Source organism: Monodon monoceros, unplaced genomic scaffold (genome assembly GCF_005190385.1).
Source record: "Monodon monoceros isolate NGI ecotype Baffin Bay Population unplaced genomic scaffold, NGI_Narwhal_1 Super_Scaffold_6, whole genome shotgun sequence".
Classification (NCBI taxonomy): Eukaryota; Metazoa; Chordata; class Mammalia; order Artiodactyla; family Monodontidae; genus Monodon; species Monodon monoceros.
The window spans coordinates 57,602,042-57,620,515 of record NW_021703783.1 but is presented as its reverse complement, the minus strand read 5'-3'; the positions used below and the strand labels follow the sequence as shown (position 1 = coordinate 57,620,515).

Sequence of the window (18,474 nt, the reverse complement as noted above, 5' to 3'; positions counted from 1 at the left end):
AATCCATCTTCAATATGAACCGTAATTATATGTAACTGTGCTCTCTAGGATATTAGAACTAACAGATTCATTGAAAATCTACAAATAAAATACCTGACATCCACTTTGTCTTCTTTTTGATGCTTCTAATTTTCTCCCTACTCTAGTCATGTGCTTGTATTTCTTCAGTGTATTGCATGTGATCCATCTGGTGTCCTGAGTTCTGCTTCTGGGTCTGCTACCGGTGTTAAAGCTGTCAAACGTTTGCACAAAATATGGTAAAAAAAAATCAATTTTTATTCACTCATTTTTCAGTGCAATCAATGAACATTGGTCATAATGCTATGAGAACTTGACAGTACCAATCTGAGTTATAAGCACCAGGCTGTACTGAGAATCCTCCCTCTCTTCAGATGTTGAATTTTCAACCTTAAACCAAATCTCTTGGCTTTAGTGTGTAGGGACTCCCATAACAAAATACCACAGACTGGATGGCTTAATCAACAGAAATGTATTTTCTCCACTTCTGGGGCCTAGAATTCCAATATCAGCAGGTTTTATTTCTTCTGAGTCCTCTCTCCTTGGCTTGCAGATGGCCATCTTCGTGTTATATCCTCATGTGGACATCCATCTGTCTGTGAGTCTGTGTCGTAATCTCCTCTTCTTATGACACCAGTCATATTGGATTAGGGCCCATCTATCCCACCCATCTGACCTCATTTTATCTTAATTACCTCTTTAAAGGCCCAGTTTCCAAATATAATCACATTCTGAGGTACTGGAGTTAGGGCTTCAACATATGAATTTTGAGCGGACAAAATTCAGCCTATAACAATAGTATTTCCTCATGACATACCTCCTAGAAGAATCTTGATGGCCTTGCTGTACTAAATATCTAGACGTACCCAGCGTGCCTCAAACTCAAATAAGGGCCTCTGCTACAAGCAGATGACTTTGATGGTTTTCAGAGGCTAAAGGGAAGAAATCAATGAGTAGACAGTTTTGCTACTCTAGAGGACCGACATATGTTAAGTTTTAATAAAGCCATTATACACTGTGTGTTTGTTTGCATGAATGTATGTGTGTAATTTTTTATCTTTACAACCAACATAAAAAGTTGGTTTTATAAATCCCACTGTACACATAAAACTATCAAGGCTTAGAAAATTATATGATGTGAAAGATGGCAAGATGATAGGCATAGGGCTGGACTTAAAAACCAGATTTCTATTATTTCAAAATCCTTATGCTTGCCATTGCATAGGACCATGTCTCTAAAGCCTAAACTCAGTTTTGACCAAACTCATGAGAAAATTATTAAATGAGACTCTCTGAAATATTCTTTTCATCTTTCATATTTGCAGGCAATAACCTAGTGCTTTTGTTAAACTTACGGAGGTGATTCAACTGAGAAATTCAGTTCAGGTAGGCTGAGAGTCAAAAGAGGTTATAAGACCTAAAATCTCAGCAAGGGAACAGCAAGTAAGACCACCTGTGCTTACTACCGATGGTAATAGCAGGGTTCTCCTGCATCTTAAAGCCACACTAATTTAGAACCATTCAACTTAAATAGGATCTCTGTTACAAATGAAGTTTTTGTCCATTTGTCTGTAAATCACATCTGGCAAAAAGAGCCAGACAGTTTTTCCCAAAATTGGAAAATACATTTGTAATGGTTCGGCATACAAAAATTTGCTTTGAGATCTATGAGAGAACTATCTCAAGGGATGAGATAGTTATCCTGTAGTGTAATAGAAATATAAATAGAGGTTGTGAGACTGCCTGTACAAAGACACATGCAATACTTACTGAGATGCCATAAATAACTAATCGTTATTTTATCTAGAACCCCCAGATCAATAGTCACTGTGACATATTCTTAGGAATACTATTTTGGTGACTCAAACTGAGAAGTTAAAATCTCCTCTTATTTGGACAGAGATATTTGTAGCATGAGAGGTAGAGTTAATAAGAATTGCCAATTCTAATTGTGCTGAGTAGGCCAGAAGTTTTAAATAAAAGGATATGCTATGTAATCCTTTCACTTTAGATTATATTTATAACCGAGTATCTTGCACCTACACAAAAGCAATCCTGATAATTGGAAGAAAGTCTGTTAAGACTGAAAGCAGAAAGAATGACTTCTGTTATAAGTGACAAGTGATGGAACAGGAAATTACTCGCAAATTAATGAATGATTATGCAGCGAAAATCATGATATAACAGAAAAATATCATATTTATCTCAGTGTACAATCTTAAATGAGATACTCTAACCCCATGATATTTATATCCTAAGGTTTTCCTCCATTTAAACTTTAGCGTGAATGATTAAACTGAGTTCAATGACCTCCTCCCAAAAAGTATAAGACTAGGGAAATGAAACTTGTTTTTGAGAGATCTTTCCTCAAAGGTATGTCATAATTGCAATATTTACACTTATAAAAAATTACAGTAAATATTATGCAATATTTAAATGGATTAATTGAACTGTGCATGTAGGAAAACATTATTTTTTTAGATTTCCAAACTATGGTTTGTACATTTACATATTTTGGTTTCAAGAGACCACCTACTTTTCATATTACTAAGTGATAATGGAATGGATTATTGATAAAAGGAATCATTACACAGCCCAAGTCCACAGAGAAAAAGAGAGGAAACACAGAAGAGGGAAACTACGCAAATTATGTAATTGTATTTTTTTCCATGTTTAAAAAAAATACACGGACAAAAATCATGATGAAAGGGGCAAGTCAACTTGTTACATTTTACTGAAATTGGTATTATTTTGAGCTAGACACTTAGAATAGCACAAATATTGGCAATCTTGTGACAACAGTAGAATAGGCCTTTAGAATAAGCCCAGTACTTAATGGAGAAAACGTAAAGGGAGAGTGAGTAAGCTCTCTTTGCCACAAGCTGTGCTCCTTCCCATGTCACACACTAAAGTTTGTTTTATAATTATACTTACACATCTTACACACTTTCAAAAAATATTTTAAGAGCAAAATAAATTGTCAAGTTCTCTCTGAAAGATTCTTCTGTTAGACAATCTCACTATGAAATCACTGCAGTACATGGATACATGTCTGTTACCAAATAAATAATACATGCAGAGAATTAACTTTTTTTCCTCTAGAGAATATAATTGTTATGTAGCCTTTGAGCACAATTAAAATTCAATGAAAGATAACATCACATTAAATAAAGGGTAATTCGTGAATGTTCCAGCAGATTTCTCCTGCTGAAGGTATGGGTGAACATCAGATACGCAGTTGCAATATTCATGGGCATTGGCTGGCCTGAGGCAAATAACAAGAATAAAGCAGGTTGAAATCCTGTCATATCTGAGTCCGTAATTAATTCTGACATCACTGTGAGGGTGTAATGGTTGAAATCCTTATCCCTCTTTTAGAAGTGAGAAAACCTGAGTCTGAGAGACGATATGCCAAAGATCACAAGACTCCTTTATGGCAGCGCTGTGACTACCACATGCTCCTTATGACTACTCTGGAGTTTTCACTCAATCCCAAACCTTTACTTTGAAATAATCTAATAAATTGATTTGATCCCTCTGTGTGATTGCACTTGAATTCTTTTTTTTTTAGATCAGAGGCTCTTTTCATTAAATGACACTTAGAAACCATTTCACTGATTCTCAAGCTGAACTGTTCAGTAATTGGTTGACCTGTGGCAAAACCACAGAATTAAAAAGAAAGAACAAAATCGTTGGGGGAAAACGGGAGAGCATTTAAAATCACAGCTTAAGTGATTTATAATCTAGTTATTATCTTCATAATAAATGAATTGTCTTTGTTCTCAAGTCTCAGAAATAATGTTGCCAATGTGTGAACGCTTTTGAAAAGTAATTGTTTAAAAAATACTATTCAAAAATGACATTTATCAGGCACATGAAATTATCTGCTGCTCTAAATAGACCTGAGATTTGGCCACTATTATTTGGTCACTGAAAGAAGTGAATCAAGATTTAAAATTTCACTCAGTTTCCATAATGGCAAGAACAGATACACTGGAATTGTTAAAATGTTAGGATTAATTTAATTTTAGCAAGCACAACTGTAAAAATAAACAGTAGGATATATAAGCAATGCAGATCAATGGAGAAATGTTTTAAAGCCAGTTTTTTTTTTCCTGTTCCAATGGTTTCATTGTAGCTCTCTAAGATTTTTTAGCTGCTTTTGTTGTGGTGTTGTATGTTTTGTTATAAGCTTTTCTTTTGTTGTATTCAGCTACCAAATCATGTTTGTTTTCTATGTAAAATTAAAATGTACAATTTGTGACTAAATCATCATATAATAGTCTACCTTTGCAACCTAGCACTTTAGCTTTTTACAAAAGTTGTGATGATCTCATTAATGCTGTCCCCAAAAAAGAGAAAATAATCAAACTTTAATTGCCAAGATACTTTCTAGAAAATGAAAGTTATGAGATGAATAGTAAATTATCTCATTTGCTTTTTGCAACCAAACAGAAACCTTCACGTTTCACTGTTTAAATTCACAATGTATTAGGCAAAAAAGGACAAGTAGTACATTGCTATACTTCTTAAAAATAACTTTAAACTGTCGTGATTTTTAAGAGATATTGAATTTGTTTAAATGTGTGAAATCTTACATTTGTAAAAAAAAAAGAAGATTCAAAACAACCTAATTTTTAAATTCTGCAAAATAAAAGCCTGGAATATACAAATATCTAGGAAAATTTTATAATTAAAATAATGGTAAAAGAATTTTGTTCCTCCTTGACAAGAGCAAAATGAATCCATCGTTTTACTCTTGGAATTAACATAACAGAATATTATTCAATTCAATATTTACTTTTTATTCTATCATTTCTTCTATCAATATTTATTGAACATCTATTATGTGCCAGATATTGTGCTGAGCAGTATATAAGACAACGATCATCAGTTCTCATGAAATTTAAATTCCAAAGGAAAATTCTACAGTTTATAAGGAGTTGTGCTTAATATGCTCATCTCCATTAGTAATGGGGGAGGTGAGAGTGATGTGGGTAGAACTTTTGAGATTGAGGTGGTAGGGTGGTGTGGTATTGTGGGCAGGGGAGTGATGATTCAAAAGTGCCCAAGTAAGTGCCACAAAGAGTGGTGCTGTCACAATCTGTTGTTATTCCCATCTCACATATTACTGATAAATTTTCCCTATGAATGGAAATAAAAGTCCCCAACCAAGAGTCTTAAATATCTTGCTTCGATCAAAACAAGGCTGCAGGTCCTTGGATAACACTGTTTTTCCATAAACATAAACGCTCTGGAGAACTCCACGATTTGGTAGATAGGGGCTTTTTGTGTATTATTTATATGACACCTAGTCACACTGAACTTGTACAACCCTGCTCCCTGAAGACCAGACAAGAGAGTAAACAGGAGATGCTGTCCTTGGAAACTCCATCCTTATCCTCATAACAGCTTAGCAACCAGGGTACTAAGGGGCAAAGTGAAAGCACAGTCTGTAAACGGGTGGCTTCTAAACATGGCAGCCTCCCCCTGGTTTACACACCTTTTATAACCAACGCCTTGAAGGGGTGAGACAGGGCTGTGAAAACGATGGGATATCACTCCTGCAATTAAGCTACTTGTGGACTTTGTGTTCATAAAAAGGGAGATTACCCCGAGTGGGCCTGACCTAATCATGTCAGTCCTTAAAAGACAGTGAAGCAACAGAGATGTTCTCTTGTTGGCTGTAAGCTTTCGTGTTGTGAGAGAATGGGAAGGTGGGCTCTAGAAGCCGAGAGCCACTTTTTTTGGGAGAGGGCGAGGGGTAGAGTGACAAAAAAGCTGATCCCACCTCTCTACTTGCATGATATACCATTACCTCTGAAGTAGCCATAACTTGCTCTGCATTCTCACAGTTTATGCACAGCTCTAGACACAGAGCCTTACCATCTTTGCAGAAAATTTTATTAAATAACACAATCTATAGTATTTTATGTCCATCAATAAAAGGTAACGTTTAAGGCCTGGAACATTATCCTCATCCAAGCACCATGACTAACCATAAACTGAATATAACAAGCTGTTCTGAATTACTCCTGCCCAAGCTCTGCTTAATGACACTGCCTGCCAATACCTGTGAGTTGCGAAGTGTTACCTGCCGTATAGCATTGTTTATGAGTATCACCACAAATTATGTGATTTGGTCTCATATTACAAACTGCTTGTGGTTTTGCCACCTAGACACAGGTAAAGCTTGAAGTCTGAACAATTTGCTTTCACTCACAAGTGCTCATATGGGACTCCCAGAGCATATAATAATGGTTTAAGGTTAGATTGTTCCAATTCATCCCTGTCCATTCTTCACTCCTACTCACATCAAGCACGGAAGATCCAGCTTCAGATATCTTTAACCCTTTGATTTTCCCATATATTTCAAATTACTCCATTAGCTAATCCACTGTACATTTTTGACTATATGTCCATGCAGTTCATACCTTTATTTCTAACTTCTGATTACATACTATTTTCAAAACAGAATGTTACAAGTAAACAACACTTTCTTTGTAGATTTGGTCTCACAACCTTCATCACAGTTTGGCCCTCAATCTCTTTTAAAAACATCTCTCAATTCTTCTGTGAGTTACAACTAGGGTAAACAGATAGCTTATTTTCCAAAACATAACACTTTTGAAAGGACAGGGGGACGATATCAATAATAACTGAATAACAGCTGTAAACCAAGACTCTCCCAGGAAGACCAGGATATGTGGTCATTCTTTGGGTCTTGTTAAGGCAGGAAGTCTGATAAATATTTGCACACACCCACAAGATAAAGTAGCTTAATTATCTTTTTCCACCTGAACCTAATAAATGTTCCTAATATACCACTTTCTGGGCCTGAAGTCCCCCCTTAGGCCTATCTCATAGCTTTCCCAATAGTAAAAATTATAACTGTTATAGATCAGTTAGCATTACTTTTATGGGGAGTGGATTTTGGACTATACTATGGATTATTCTTTCCCTAGCTAATAAGAAACAACCTATAATTAACACTAGACAAACCAGTTAGAATTTTTACTTTTTTATATATTCTCTGTGAGAATATTATTCTAATAGCGATGGTTTTATTAAACTGTTTTTGTGGCCCACTGACATTACTCAGAAGAAAAGAGTTATTACAGATAATGTTGCTGATAAATTGATGATGACAAAAATCAAAGTCTCTAAAAATTTTATGAAGAGTCATTAAATCTATTGGGGGTAATTCACTGACTGTAAATACAAAGCTCTTGAATTAAAATTTTAGCTGAATGGGAAGTGGGAAAAATATTGATGCTGAGAAACTGGGAAATAGTATATGAGACAAGTTAAAAAATACTTTAACTGCTACACTGCAAATGCAACTGAGCAGTTCATTATAGGCAGTCATTCTGAAGTGATAAAATGATAAACTGAATTACTTCATATTTTCCACTTATCTTTTCAGACTGCCGTTTTTGTCCACACTGTAGAGCCCTCTTAAATGAACATTAAACTTTTTAACAAAAGGATGGATCCTTTACAACTGATCTAAAGGTATGCAAACAGAAGACTAGTGCCATCTATTGGAATATATATTGCCTTTAAATGCTTAGGGGCAGAAGGATGATATATTTCTCTTATCATTCCAGAGGCAAAAAAATCTCAGGGTTATAATTTAAGAAATAAATAGTTCTAAAACATCAACCTTTATAAAGGCATTACAATGTGCATGATATCATGTTTTTAAATTCTCATAATTTTAAATCACATAATTTATATATACAAGAGCTCAGCCAAAAAACAAAAAAAATTCCAGGGTCCCAAAAATTCTAGGGATATGCTATTGGAGATTAAAAAACAGAATGAATGCAGACTTATTTTCTGCTTTCTCTCTAGGGCAGTAGTTCTCGACATTGAGAATGCACTGAGGCATACGTTGAAAATGCAGCTTCTCAGACCTCACTTTGCATAAGATGAAATATGAGGTGCTTGTGGGACACACAGTTGGAAATATATAGTATTTCCTTGGACAGGCAGATCTGAAGCAGAGATGGGAGTTTGGCTTAGAATGGCACATTTCTAACCAAAAAGAGGTGTTTGAGATCTAGAGCAAAAGCCATAGAACAGTTTACAAAGCAGAATTACACAGACTCATGTGAAGGAGGAGCCCATAACTTAACTGTGCCAAATTCTCTGCATTTAGATGGTAAAACTGATCTTGGGAATAAGATGACTTGGGTAGTTATTTTCAACATTTTATCATGGAATCAGAGAATGTCACAGGTGGAATGCAACCAAGAAATCGTTTCATTCGAGCTTATTAATTTATCAGTGAAGAAACTTGCCCAGAGAGATGAAGTGACCTAATTGGGGCCACAGAGTTTGCTGTCAAACTGATCATAATGTTTTTTCCCATCTGTTATACAACATCTAAATCAGCTTTTGAATCACTGTTGAATCCAGTACTAAGTAGACATAACACAAGCACATTTAATTCCAAAAGAAAATTTAGCTGTAAGGGAAGTACTTAAGAGACCAGCACTCATCTACCTTCAAACTATAGAAATGGCTGCTCTGCAAATAAGGCCTTGAACTGTAATAATTCATACAGCAGCAAGAGCGGAAGCAGCTTAGCTAGCCTTTCTCTGAACTGGGTTGATTTAAAGTTATAACTCCTGTGTGTGTTTACGGGTATGTGCATGCTTGTGCGTGTATGTCTGAAAACAGAAGCAGCTGGGGGATAAGAATGCAGTGGGGGCAGAGTAACTTTAGGTGATAAAATCACATTAAAAGTGGAGAGGTCACCTTGTATTTAAAAATCAGCACATCATCTTGCTGATCTAAGGTTAAACTTGCAGGTGAAAGGTGTTATTATATTGATGTGAGTTTGTTTTCTTAGAGCTCTGTGGAATTATATCCCTAATTATGATTTATCTATTTACCTGATAAAATCCAAGTAAGGGGTTTATGCCAATACTAAAGGTGACCATCTAATGGAATAATCCTTTTTAAGTCTGTATTAGTTCATGACTGTATTAGTTTTCGATTGCTGCATAACTACTTATCACAAACCTAGCTGCTTAAGACAGTCCTCACTTAGGAATCTCACATTTCTCTAGGTCAGAAGTCAGGGAATGCTTGGCTGAGCCACCTACTAAGAGTCTCCAAGGCAAAGTGTCAGCTAAACTGGGCTCTTATCTGGAGGCTCTGAGGAAGAATCAGCTTCCAAGCTCATTCAGGTTGTTTGCAGAATTCAATTTCTGTGGCTGTAGGTCTGAGGTACTGTTTCCTTGCTAGCCGGCAGCCAGTGGCTACTCTCAGCATCAAGATGCACCCACATTCCTTCTCACTTGGCCCCCTTCATCTTCAAAGCTAACAATGGTGCATCAAACCCCTCTCACACTTCAAATCTCTGTGATGTCTTCTCCTACCAGATGGAGAACACTGAGTTTTTTAAGTCCTCACCTGACTGGGGACTGGGACAAGTCTAGCCAAATAATCTCCAAATCTTAAGGTCAACTGATTTGGGATTTAATACATCTCCAAAATCCCTTTACAGCAATATTTAGATTACTGTTTAACTGAATAACCAGAAGACAAGAATCTCAGGAGACAGTCTTTAGAATTCTGCTTGCCACACAACATTTTATCTATGGCACAAAATACTGAGCACATTCTTTGTATTCTCGATATTTTGAAATATCTTTGCAACATTCTTTAATGTCAAGTATACTGGGCACTTCACTTCCTCTGAAACATCTTTATCCTTTTTATCACAACCAGTTTCCTCACTTATGTTGGTAATTCCACCTTCATTAAGTTCCTCTGGCTGCATACCTTGGGTCTCTAGAATGCTGGCAGTGTCAACCACTCCTATGATCAGCCATCTCCTAATCTCATCAAATCTCACTTTCAGTGTTATCAAAATTAGAACTCTTTTCTTGAAAATAGAATGATTAGATGCAGAACATGATAGCGGTAAGTAAACTCTTTTGAAAAATAGATGTTTCTTTCATTGCAAATTTATATTTTGTGAGAATACTGAGGGACCCAAACTCTATTAGGTGGCCAAGAAGTATATTATCTTGGGCACATTATATAATTTTCAGGCAGAGGTTTCTCTAACAGGGTAGGGTAACTATTTGAAAGCAAGAGTATAAGTACCATTTCCAGAGGAAATGGTGATGATGATAATGTTATTATTTTAATTAATTTATTTCACCTCAGGCCAGGGCAGAGGCTTTCTTATCTGTTGTTTCTGCAGTCAGGAAAATCTCTGTTTCTCTCCTTTTACTCTGCCCATCCTTTCACTAAGGATGTAAAGATTATCTCAGGTATCTTGTATTTATGGTGAGTGTAACGAGTGGTCTCAATTTGTGATGATGGAGGCCTAATCTCCCATTCTCATGTGGAAGTTCCTGGTTTCTATATGTCCTCCAGTGCAGCCCCATTTTCTGTTTTCACTTGTGTCTCTGCTCTGTGTTTAGTGTGTGTATGTATGTGTGTAGAAGAGAGAGCTATTTCCCATACTTTCTTGGGAGGATAGCAAAACACTTAATAGCATCTTTGTTCCAGTTTAATCAGCATCCAGGTTCTTTTTGCACTGAGAAGTCTTTTTCCAATATCTAGACCACGATACACATAGAGGTGGAAGTCTAGTTCACGTTTTTGGTATACATTTTGTTACATATGTACATATCCCTAAACAATATATAGCATTGTTTTGCATACTGTTAAGCTTCAAATGAAAGGTATCAAATTATAAGAACAAATGTTTTACTAAATATTTGTGCAGCCCTGGTTATTTTCACTTCTGCATGGGACTATATATTTTTAATGGGTAGTTATATCACTTTCAATTTTTTCCTATTACAGACAATGCTACAAGAGGTGGAAATATTGGCGTATTGGTTATGCATATCAACTGCAATAGATATTTCCAAATTGCTTTCCCAAATATTTTTATTATATTACAGTCCACCAGCAATGTACGAGACTTTTAATTGCTCCATGTACCTGTCAGAGTTGATATCATCACCCTTTCTTAACTATTCTGCGTGGTATAAATTGGTATTTAATTTGCTTTTAGCTTGTATTTCTTCAAAACTAAGTGAACTTTTCACATCTTTTCTGTCATTTGGATTTCTTAATTCTATAAATGAGCTGTTCTCTTACTTCGTCCATTTGTCAATTGTATAATTATTTTGCCAATAATCTTTTATCGGTTATAAGAACTGTAACACTTCTACTAGCGTGTTCTGGCATTTTGTTGTTGTGTGTTTCTAGTATGACAGTGCATAGCAAGTTTTACTTTTATTACGGCTCAACATATCAATCTTTTATGTTTGGTGCTTTTATTTACTTAAGAAAATTTCCCTTGCCTACAGTTAGGAACATATCCTCCTATATGTCCCTCTAAATGTTTGATGTTTTACTTTACTACAGTAAGTCTTAAATCCTCACGGAAATTAATTTTTGTGTCTGGAGTACAGTTTTAGTATTTATGGCTAATCTATTCCAGAACAACGTAACAGTTTATAGTCTACTGACTATACTACCAGTTTAGTCATACATCAAGATGACAAAAATGTGTTTGTTTTTCCATCTAATTCTGAACTATCTTCTACTCTACTGTTTGTTTCTGCACTACAACCACACTAGCTGTTCATCAAAAAGATCTTGTCGATACTTGCGCCTTGCTTTTCATATAAATCTTAAAATTAGCTTATCAAGTTCCACGAAAATGTCCATTTGGATTTTAATCAAGGTTACTTACATATATTTGGAGTGATGATACTGAGCCTCCTATCCATGAACATTCCATTATTCTCCATTTATTTGGGTTTCCTTTCTTATGACTCTTCATTTATTTGAGTTTCCTTTAACATTCCAGATGAAATTTTTCTCATTTGCTCCACAAAATTTTACACCACTCTTGTTACATTAGTATTACATAGGACCATATGTACTTTTGTTGCATTACATTATAAATGCACCATTTAAAATTTTCTATTGTCCTGATTTTGGATCCTGATCTTATATCCAGCAACTTTAATATCCAGCAACTTTACTGCATTCTATCATTACCTGCAGTGGTATGTTCATAGATTGTACACAATTATCCATTTAGGTATCATCTGAGAATGAGAATTTTGTTTCTTCCATTCCTGCTTTTAAATGGAATGCTTCCAAGTATTTACCATTAAGCAAAGCAGTTGTAGATCTTGATACATATGTTATCAGTGTATGGAAGTTCTTTAGGCCTTGTTTCTATATGGTTAATGAGTATTTTTAAAGTTAATAGTTGGTATTGAATTTTACAAACTATTTTTCTGTATTGAAATCTTCACATGGTTTTTCTCTAATGGTGATGCAATGGTTTTTTTGATTTGAATTTTATTTATTTTTTATACAGCAGGTTCTTATTAGTTATCTATTTTATACATACTAGTGTATATACGTCAATCCCAATATCATTCATCACACCACCACCCCACCCCATGATGCAATGATTTTCTGAGTCAAAATCTTTCCTAGGGTTAACCTGACTTGTTGATAAAGTTTATTTTTGATATTTTAAAGGAGTTGGTTGCCTAACATCTTCATAATACACTTAGCCTATAATGATTTTTGTTTCTTGCTATATTGTTTGTAAAACTCAGTGTCTAGAGTTTTTTTGTATATTTGGGTAGAGATGGGATTTTTTTTTAAGTTCTAGTAGTTAAATTACATTTATTAAATTTTAAGGTTAAAAATTCCTTGAGTCACTTTTGATAAATTATATTGTTAAATATATTTTCCATTTTCAATGTTTTCACTCAGTCTTAAAGTTTTCATCAGTATCACAATTTTTTCACTCTAACTGCAATTTGTCTTTTAAAAAAATTAGTCCTTTCATTTATTAAAAATTTTCTTGCTTCAACAAAGTGCACTGGCCTTGCACTAGCATTCTACTTTTGCTTCTATTGCTTCTGTATTTTTGTTTTTGAACTGTGGGCAAGTCTTTGCTGCCGAACATATTTTCTCATTTCTGAAATGAATTTAGTATTTCCTTTCCAGCTCACATATTTCCACTAAGGCTCAAGTAATAATGATTGAAGTTTTCAAAATGGAAAAAACAAAACCAAGGATTTACAGGTTTGTCTACAATAGCTTTCTGAACAATTGCATCCCTTATAACAAATATTTTCTTTCAAAGCATCACGGGCATCTTTGGGAACATGTGTAAGGATCAAAAAGCTTGTGCCCTCCACAGCAGGGTGAAACTTTCACATGTGATGTTATCTCTGAGAACCAGCAATTCACTAACCATGATAATTGAAGACTAATATGAAAAGATGTTTAAAGAAAGCTCTTCCAGAATCCTTAACTACTTGAGCATACTTCATTTTCTTTGTCAACATCAAGCAACCATGTATTAGGTTCCTGACCTCATGCTACCTGCCAGTTAAAACCAAGTATGTAGGGAGTTAAAAGGTATGTGATTTCTTTTTCTTTTTAAATATAATGATCATTAGTTAGAAAACATGAAAATAATCTCAAAAGTCATACTGTCAAGTGGATTTAGTAGAGCACTGAGGTCTTGCAAATACCTCATTTCAGAAAAGTAGGTTAGCATGAAATATATCAATTCAAATCTAAACATATGAAATAGGATCCAAAAGGATTTGCTGCAGCTGCATATGAGTGTTAGGTGACTTAACACCATGTCACACGTCAATAAAGTCCCCTGAGATATCCTACTGCAACTGGTTTCCTCTGATCCCATTTCTATAATTTTTATTCATCTAAATATTATTTCCAATTTGGGACTGTTTCTTTAAAGAACTAGAACATTTAGCAAACTAGTGATTTGATCAACACTAAGGAGCAATATGTACAATTTCTAGGGAAGTGCTCCAACTTTAGAATAGGAACTGGAATAAATGAAAAACCTCTGAATTATCTAAAAACAAAATGACAGACCTAAATAGTTGGAGTAAAATGAAAAGTATTGGAAACAATTACCTTTAGAATGGCTGACTCATCTTTGCTATGAATCATTTGTCTCTTGAGAGCAAGAGCAGTATTAGATCAAAATGGTGGCAAAGTGTATATATTGATAGCTTGAGTGCCATTTAAATTGAACTATCCTTCACACTGGACTCAGTGACAGGATTGCATTGTATTTATTTTACCACCTTCTTGTTATGGTAAAGGGAAGATTGTATACAGTTTGTTTGTTTCACTGGATGTTGCAGAAAGCTAAATGTGCAGTCTTAGATGGAGAAACAAAGTTGGGCAAAATTCCTCTATCTGATAAAACTCATTCAGGAGAAAGTAACTAAGGTTCAACATTTATTTCACTATGTGAATACCCAAGAAACGTACAATTTTAAAAGATGAACATAGAGTCCAAATAAAGTCATTTTTTAAAATTTTGTTTATTGTAATTGTTTACCAATGGGGAGACGCAGTTTATTTACACCAGCAGCCATGGGGCAAGGGGAATACACAGTTAGTTAGCAACCTGTATAGGATGGACTACTTATGCAAAAATAAGACTCTCCAGAACAAAGGACAATGGTGAGCTTCACTACACTTCCCCGATGATCCCAGCATGCGATAATGCCAGGCAATGGCCCCTGGGCATGCAGTGGTGTGAACTAATGTATGGAAGAAAAAGCCACAAACCACAGAAATTTGTAAAGAACCCCTTCCCCCCCATACACACACACACACTCAGATACATAATAGAATTACAGGGTGATCAATACACTTAATTGAGGAGATTAGGACAGGAATTCTGCTGTTAAGAGGAAAGACAGGGAAAGGGAGAATTCCTAACCACTGTTAACTATATGGTAGGGAGCATTCTCTCCCCCAAAAAGAAGAGTTAGTTTGTCCCCTCAGGGCACCTGTTGGACCTAGCCCACCTCATACCCAACCAGGACCAGGGGCTACTGCCCTAATAATGGGAAGCAAAAAAACAAAAACAAAAACCAAGAGGGAGGTAATATGAACCAACCATTACTCAAAACTATTTCCACTTCTCCCTCCTCTAACCAGGAGAAAAGACCAAGGAAACAGTAATGTCACAATCTGAGCTCCCTCTCTGAAGGAGGAGTGGACCATGGCCTTACCTTCAGCCTGTTTCCCAGATATTATCTTTAAGTAGGCCAGAGTCTCACTTAGACCCTCCTTTCCTTCTGCATCCCCTCAGAAGGAGATGTCTCTAAAAAAGGCAAGGGCAGATAACCCAAAATTATTTCAGTTCTTGCCAAGGTTTGACTTTTTAAACGTTATTACAACTCTTAGATTGAAGACCAATATGTAGCTAGGCCCTCACCCTGAGCGGGACAACTCTAGAGGGAAAATGCAATAATAAACAGTCTTGAGGCCCTATTACTATGCTTCCCTTAACCCTCTAGAGTATGTAACCCGAATCAGTCCATACAGTCCAAACAGTTCCTTCTGGGATAAGGAAGGATACATGCACAGCAAGGGTTAGAGAAAATGGATCAGAACCTACTCTGTCGCTGTGTCACTCAGCCTTTACTGCTTTTCTGCTTAGGTCCTAAGGGGCAGTATCCAAGTGGAGGTGGGAAGATGTAACTCCTCAGGAAGCAAGACACAGCAGGAAGGCATACCAGCAAGGCAGTCCTACAGAAGAAATGCTTAGGCATGACACTGCTTTTCATATACAAAAAATTACTTTCTCTTCCCATCCTAATCCCAATAGAGGGAGCCATAAGAAAGATTCTGCTCTGATTCTCTCAAAAAAAAGAAAACAAAACAAAACAAACTTAAGAGAAGCCAAGGAAAGGGAAACTGGGCAGGCTTCAGAAGTAGGAGCATCAAGAGAGAGAAATTGAAACTGGTCAGCATGAATGTAGAGCGGCAGGCAGCACCCGGGGTGATGAGCTGCACCAGATAGGCATGGAGCAGGGGACTGGAGGAACATGGGGCCAAGCCAGAAAAAGAAGGCTGGGCCCCTTACTGGGGCACAGAATGAGGTAAGAAAACATTTCAAATAAAGCAGCACCGCTCACCTTGGGGCTCCCACCCCTATACACTTCATAAACTTCAATCAGGGAGTCAAGTGGAGGGTAGTTTTGATACCCAGCTCACACTTCCCATCCTCCCCTATCCCATTCCCTAAAACCAGAGGGTTTCTGGGGGCCATTTCCTGACTTCCAAAACAAAAGGACAGCTCTTGTTTTCAAGAGGTCCAAAGGGAACTGAGTGGAAAGGGCTGCCCTTCGGGAGGGGCAGAGAAGGTGGTGACAGTCTAGATGTTCACTGCAATGGAGCTCTGTGACTGCCCAACCCAAGGAACAGGGGCGTTCAATAGGATGCGGCACAGTCAGATGAGAGTTGACCCAGTCCTGCTCCTTGGCTCCTAGCGCTAACCCATTCACATTAGTGAGTGCAGCTGAAAAAGGTCCCCTCTGGGCTCAGCTTTCAAACCACAGCCTCCTGCACAGCCATGATGCTCTTCCATAGTTCACTCCTGCCCCGAAAATGGGAGGCAGGTAGTGACCTGGCACAATAACCAAGTCTGACCCATGGACTGGCTAGGTCACGAGTAACTCAGAGTAGGAAAACGCCCCACCGAACTGTTGTCCACAGCATAATACATCCAGATATGAATCCTGCAGTCTGAAAGATCGTGCATAGTCGCAGAAGGCCCTGCTACCTCCCCAAGGGATCATAACTTAATCCTCAGCCTGCCTGGATAACCAAGTTATTCATCTGCTAAGCCTATGCCACCAGGTGGGTTGCAAGAAACAGGGCTTTGTTCAGCAAAACGCTAGCCCATGTCCTCAACTCCGCTGAAGTCATTGTTAAATGCTGGACCTTTGGGAAACTGGTGGCTTTGAGCTTTTCTTCTTGTTGGCGTCAAGACCACAGAGCTTCTCCTATCAGATTCAGCGGGGAATTCTTTTTCTTGGCTTTCCCAGATTGGAATGATTAATATCCAGATCTCATAACTGACTTTCATTTGTCTTGGAGAAGCCCAAATCAGAGGCTCTGAGATCAGAGGTGCAGTCCCACTGAGGCCCAACAATTAAGGCCTGACCATCAGTTATGTCCAAACGGTCAGTTATCCAGAAAGCCCTTGACATCAGGCAGACAGAAAGGCTGAGGAACCAAAGAACTTTATATGCTGAGCACACAGATGCTCACCTGTGCACTGGGGACAGTACAGGGTTCTTGTGCACTTTCTGGTGTGTTTAGAAATCAACCACTGCGTGGCTTGCAGGATGCACAGCACAGCTCCTCCTGTCCAGGATTTCAAAGCTGATCCAAAGGTAATACACTTATACAAGGATCCGAATTCCTAAATTCTCCACTCCAAGTTTTTAAAGGCTAGGTTCTTCAATGGGAACTGGGACTTTTGTCTGATTTTTTTTTTTTTTTTTTTTTTTTTTTTTACTTAGCTACCTAACTTCTCAAAACCACAGGACTGGTCTATGTTATTGTCCTGGTCACCCTCAGACTCTCATGTTGCAGCTACTGGAATTCTGGAGGTGAGCGTTGCAGCTGCTGATCAGGCCCATTCCCAGATTCTCCAGGAAGGGAGCAAAGCGGAAGGCGACACGCTCCTTTATCTTCCACTGGCTGAATGCCAAAATCCTTCACGCTACCAGTCTCTGCGAATTCCAGGTAGAAGTAGCCACACTTGACTGCCCGGTGCACCTCAAAGCAGAAGCCCAAACAGGAATCCTCTATTAGGTCTACGTATATCTCCTGAGCGATGGCCTCTAGCTTGTTAGTATCCAGGTTAGCCAACGAAATTTCCTCCATTTTAATCTGTACACGACCGTGGAGAGGGCGCTCGGATTACTCACAGCTGCACGGGCGGCAACACGTCGGGCTCGGCCGGCCGCGCCTAGGCCTACAGGCCTGTCAGGGCCGCGTCTTCAGCAGGGAAGGCGGAGGCGTCGCGGTGGCAGCGGCAGGGCAGCTGCAGCAACCAGCAGCGACTGCTCCGGAACCCCAGGTATCTCCGTTTCTTTTGGCGTCTCCCCGGATCTGGGGCTTTCAGCTCCGGCTGGTCCCAGACTCACCGCCGCCAAACGGTCTCGGAGCCTCTCTCCGCTACCCCGGCCTCTTCCGCTTGCTGGTCCGGGTTTAGCCCCGCCTCCCCACTTCCGCTCCTCAGCACGCCTGCGCATTGGCCCCGCGCAGACTCGCCGGGTTCCTCCCTACGCGCAGCTGCCTGGAAAGCCTTGGAGTTTTAGGAAAACGAATGGGAAGAACTAAAACGTATCAGACTGTCATTACCTTTAATTGTAAAAAGATGATAAGGAGGCTGTTTTATGTTAATTTTTTTGCAGATTTAAACACTCGCTAATGAATTCTTTGTCCATGCTTAATCGATTCCCTCTTGAAAAAGGCAAATGACAACTGCACATTTGTGGTAATGATCTGAAGTACAGTTTTAGGACTAGTTCTCCGGATACGTTTGAAAATTTGACATATAATTGACTTACAGTCATTTATACTAGA

At 37.8% G+C, this 18,474-nt stretch overlaps 1 protein-coding gene across 1 annotated transcript; it reads right to left on the bottom strand.

Moving 5' to 3' along the window:
* Positions 1 to 17,357: 17,357 nt before the first annotated feature.
* ATXN7L3B (ataxin 7 like 3B) lies at positions 17,358 to 18,133 on the bottom strand. Its single transcript, XM_029206273.1, has one exon. The coding sequence runs from the start codon at positions 17,767 to 17,769 to the stop codon at positions 17,476 to 17,478; it is 294 nt and encodes a 97-aa protein (XP_029062106.1). The 5' UTR covers positions 17,770 to 18,133; the 3' UTR covers positions 17,358 to 17,475.
* Positions 18,134 to 18,474: the final 341 nt, after the last annotated feature.

Excerpts from the sequence above, each read along its gene's own strand:
- ATXN7L3B (XM_029206273.1), bottom strand. The coding sequence starts at position 17,769 with ATGGAGGAAATTTCGTTGGCTAACCTGGATACTAACAAGCTAGAGGCC.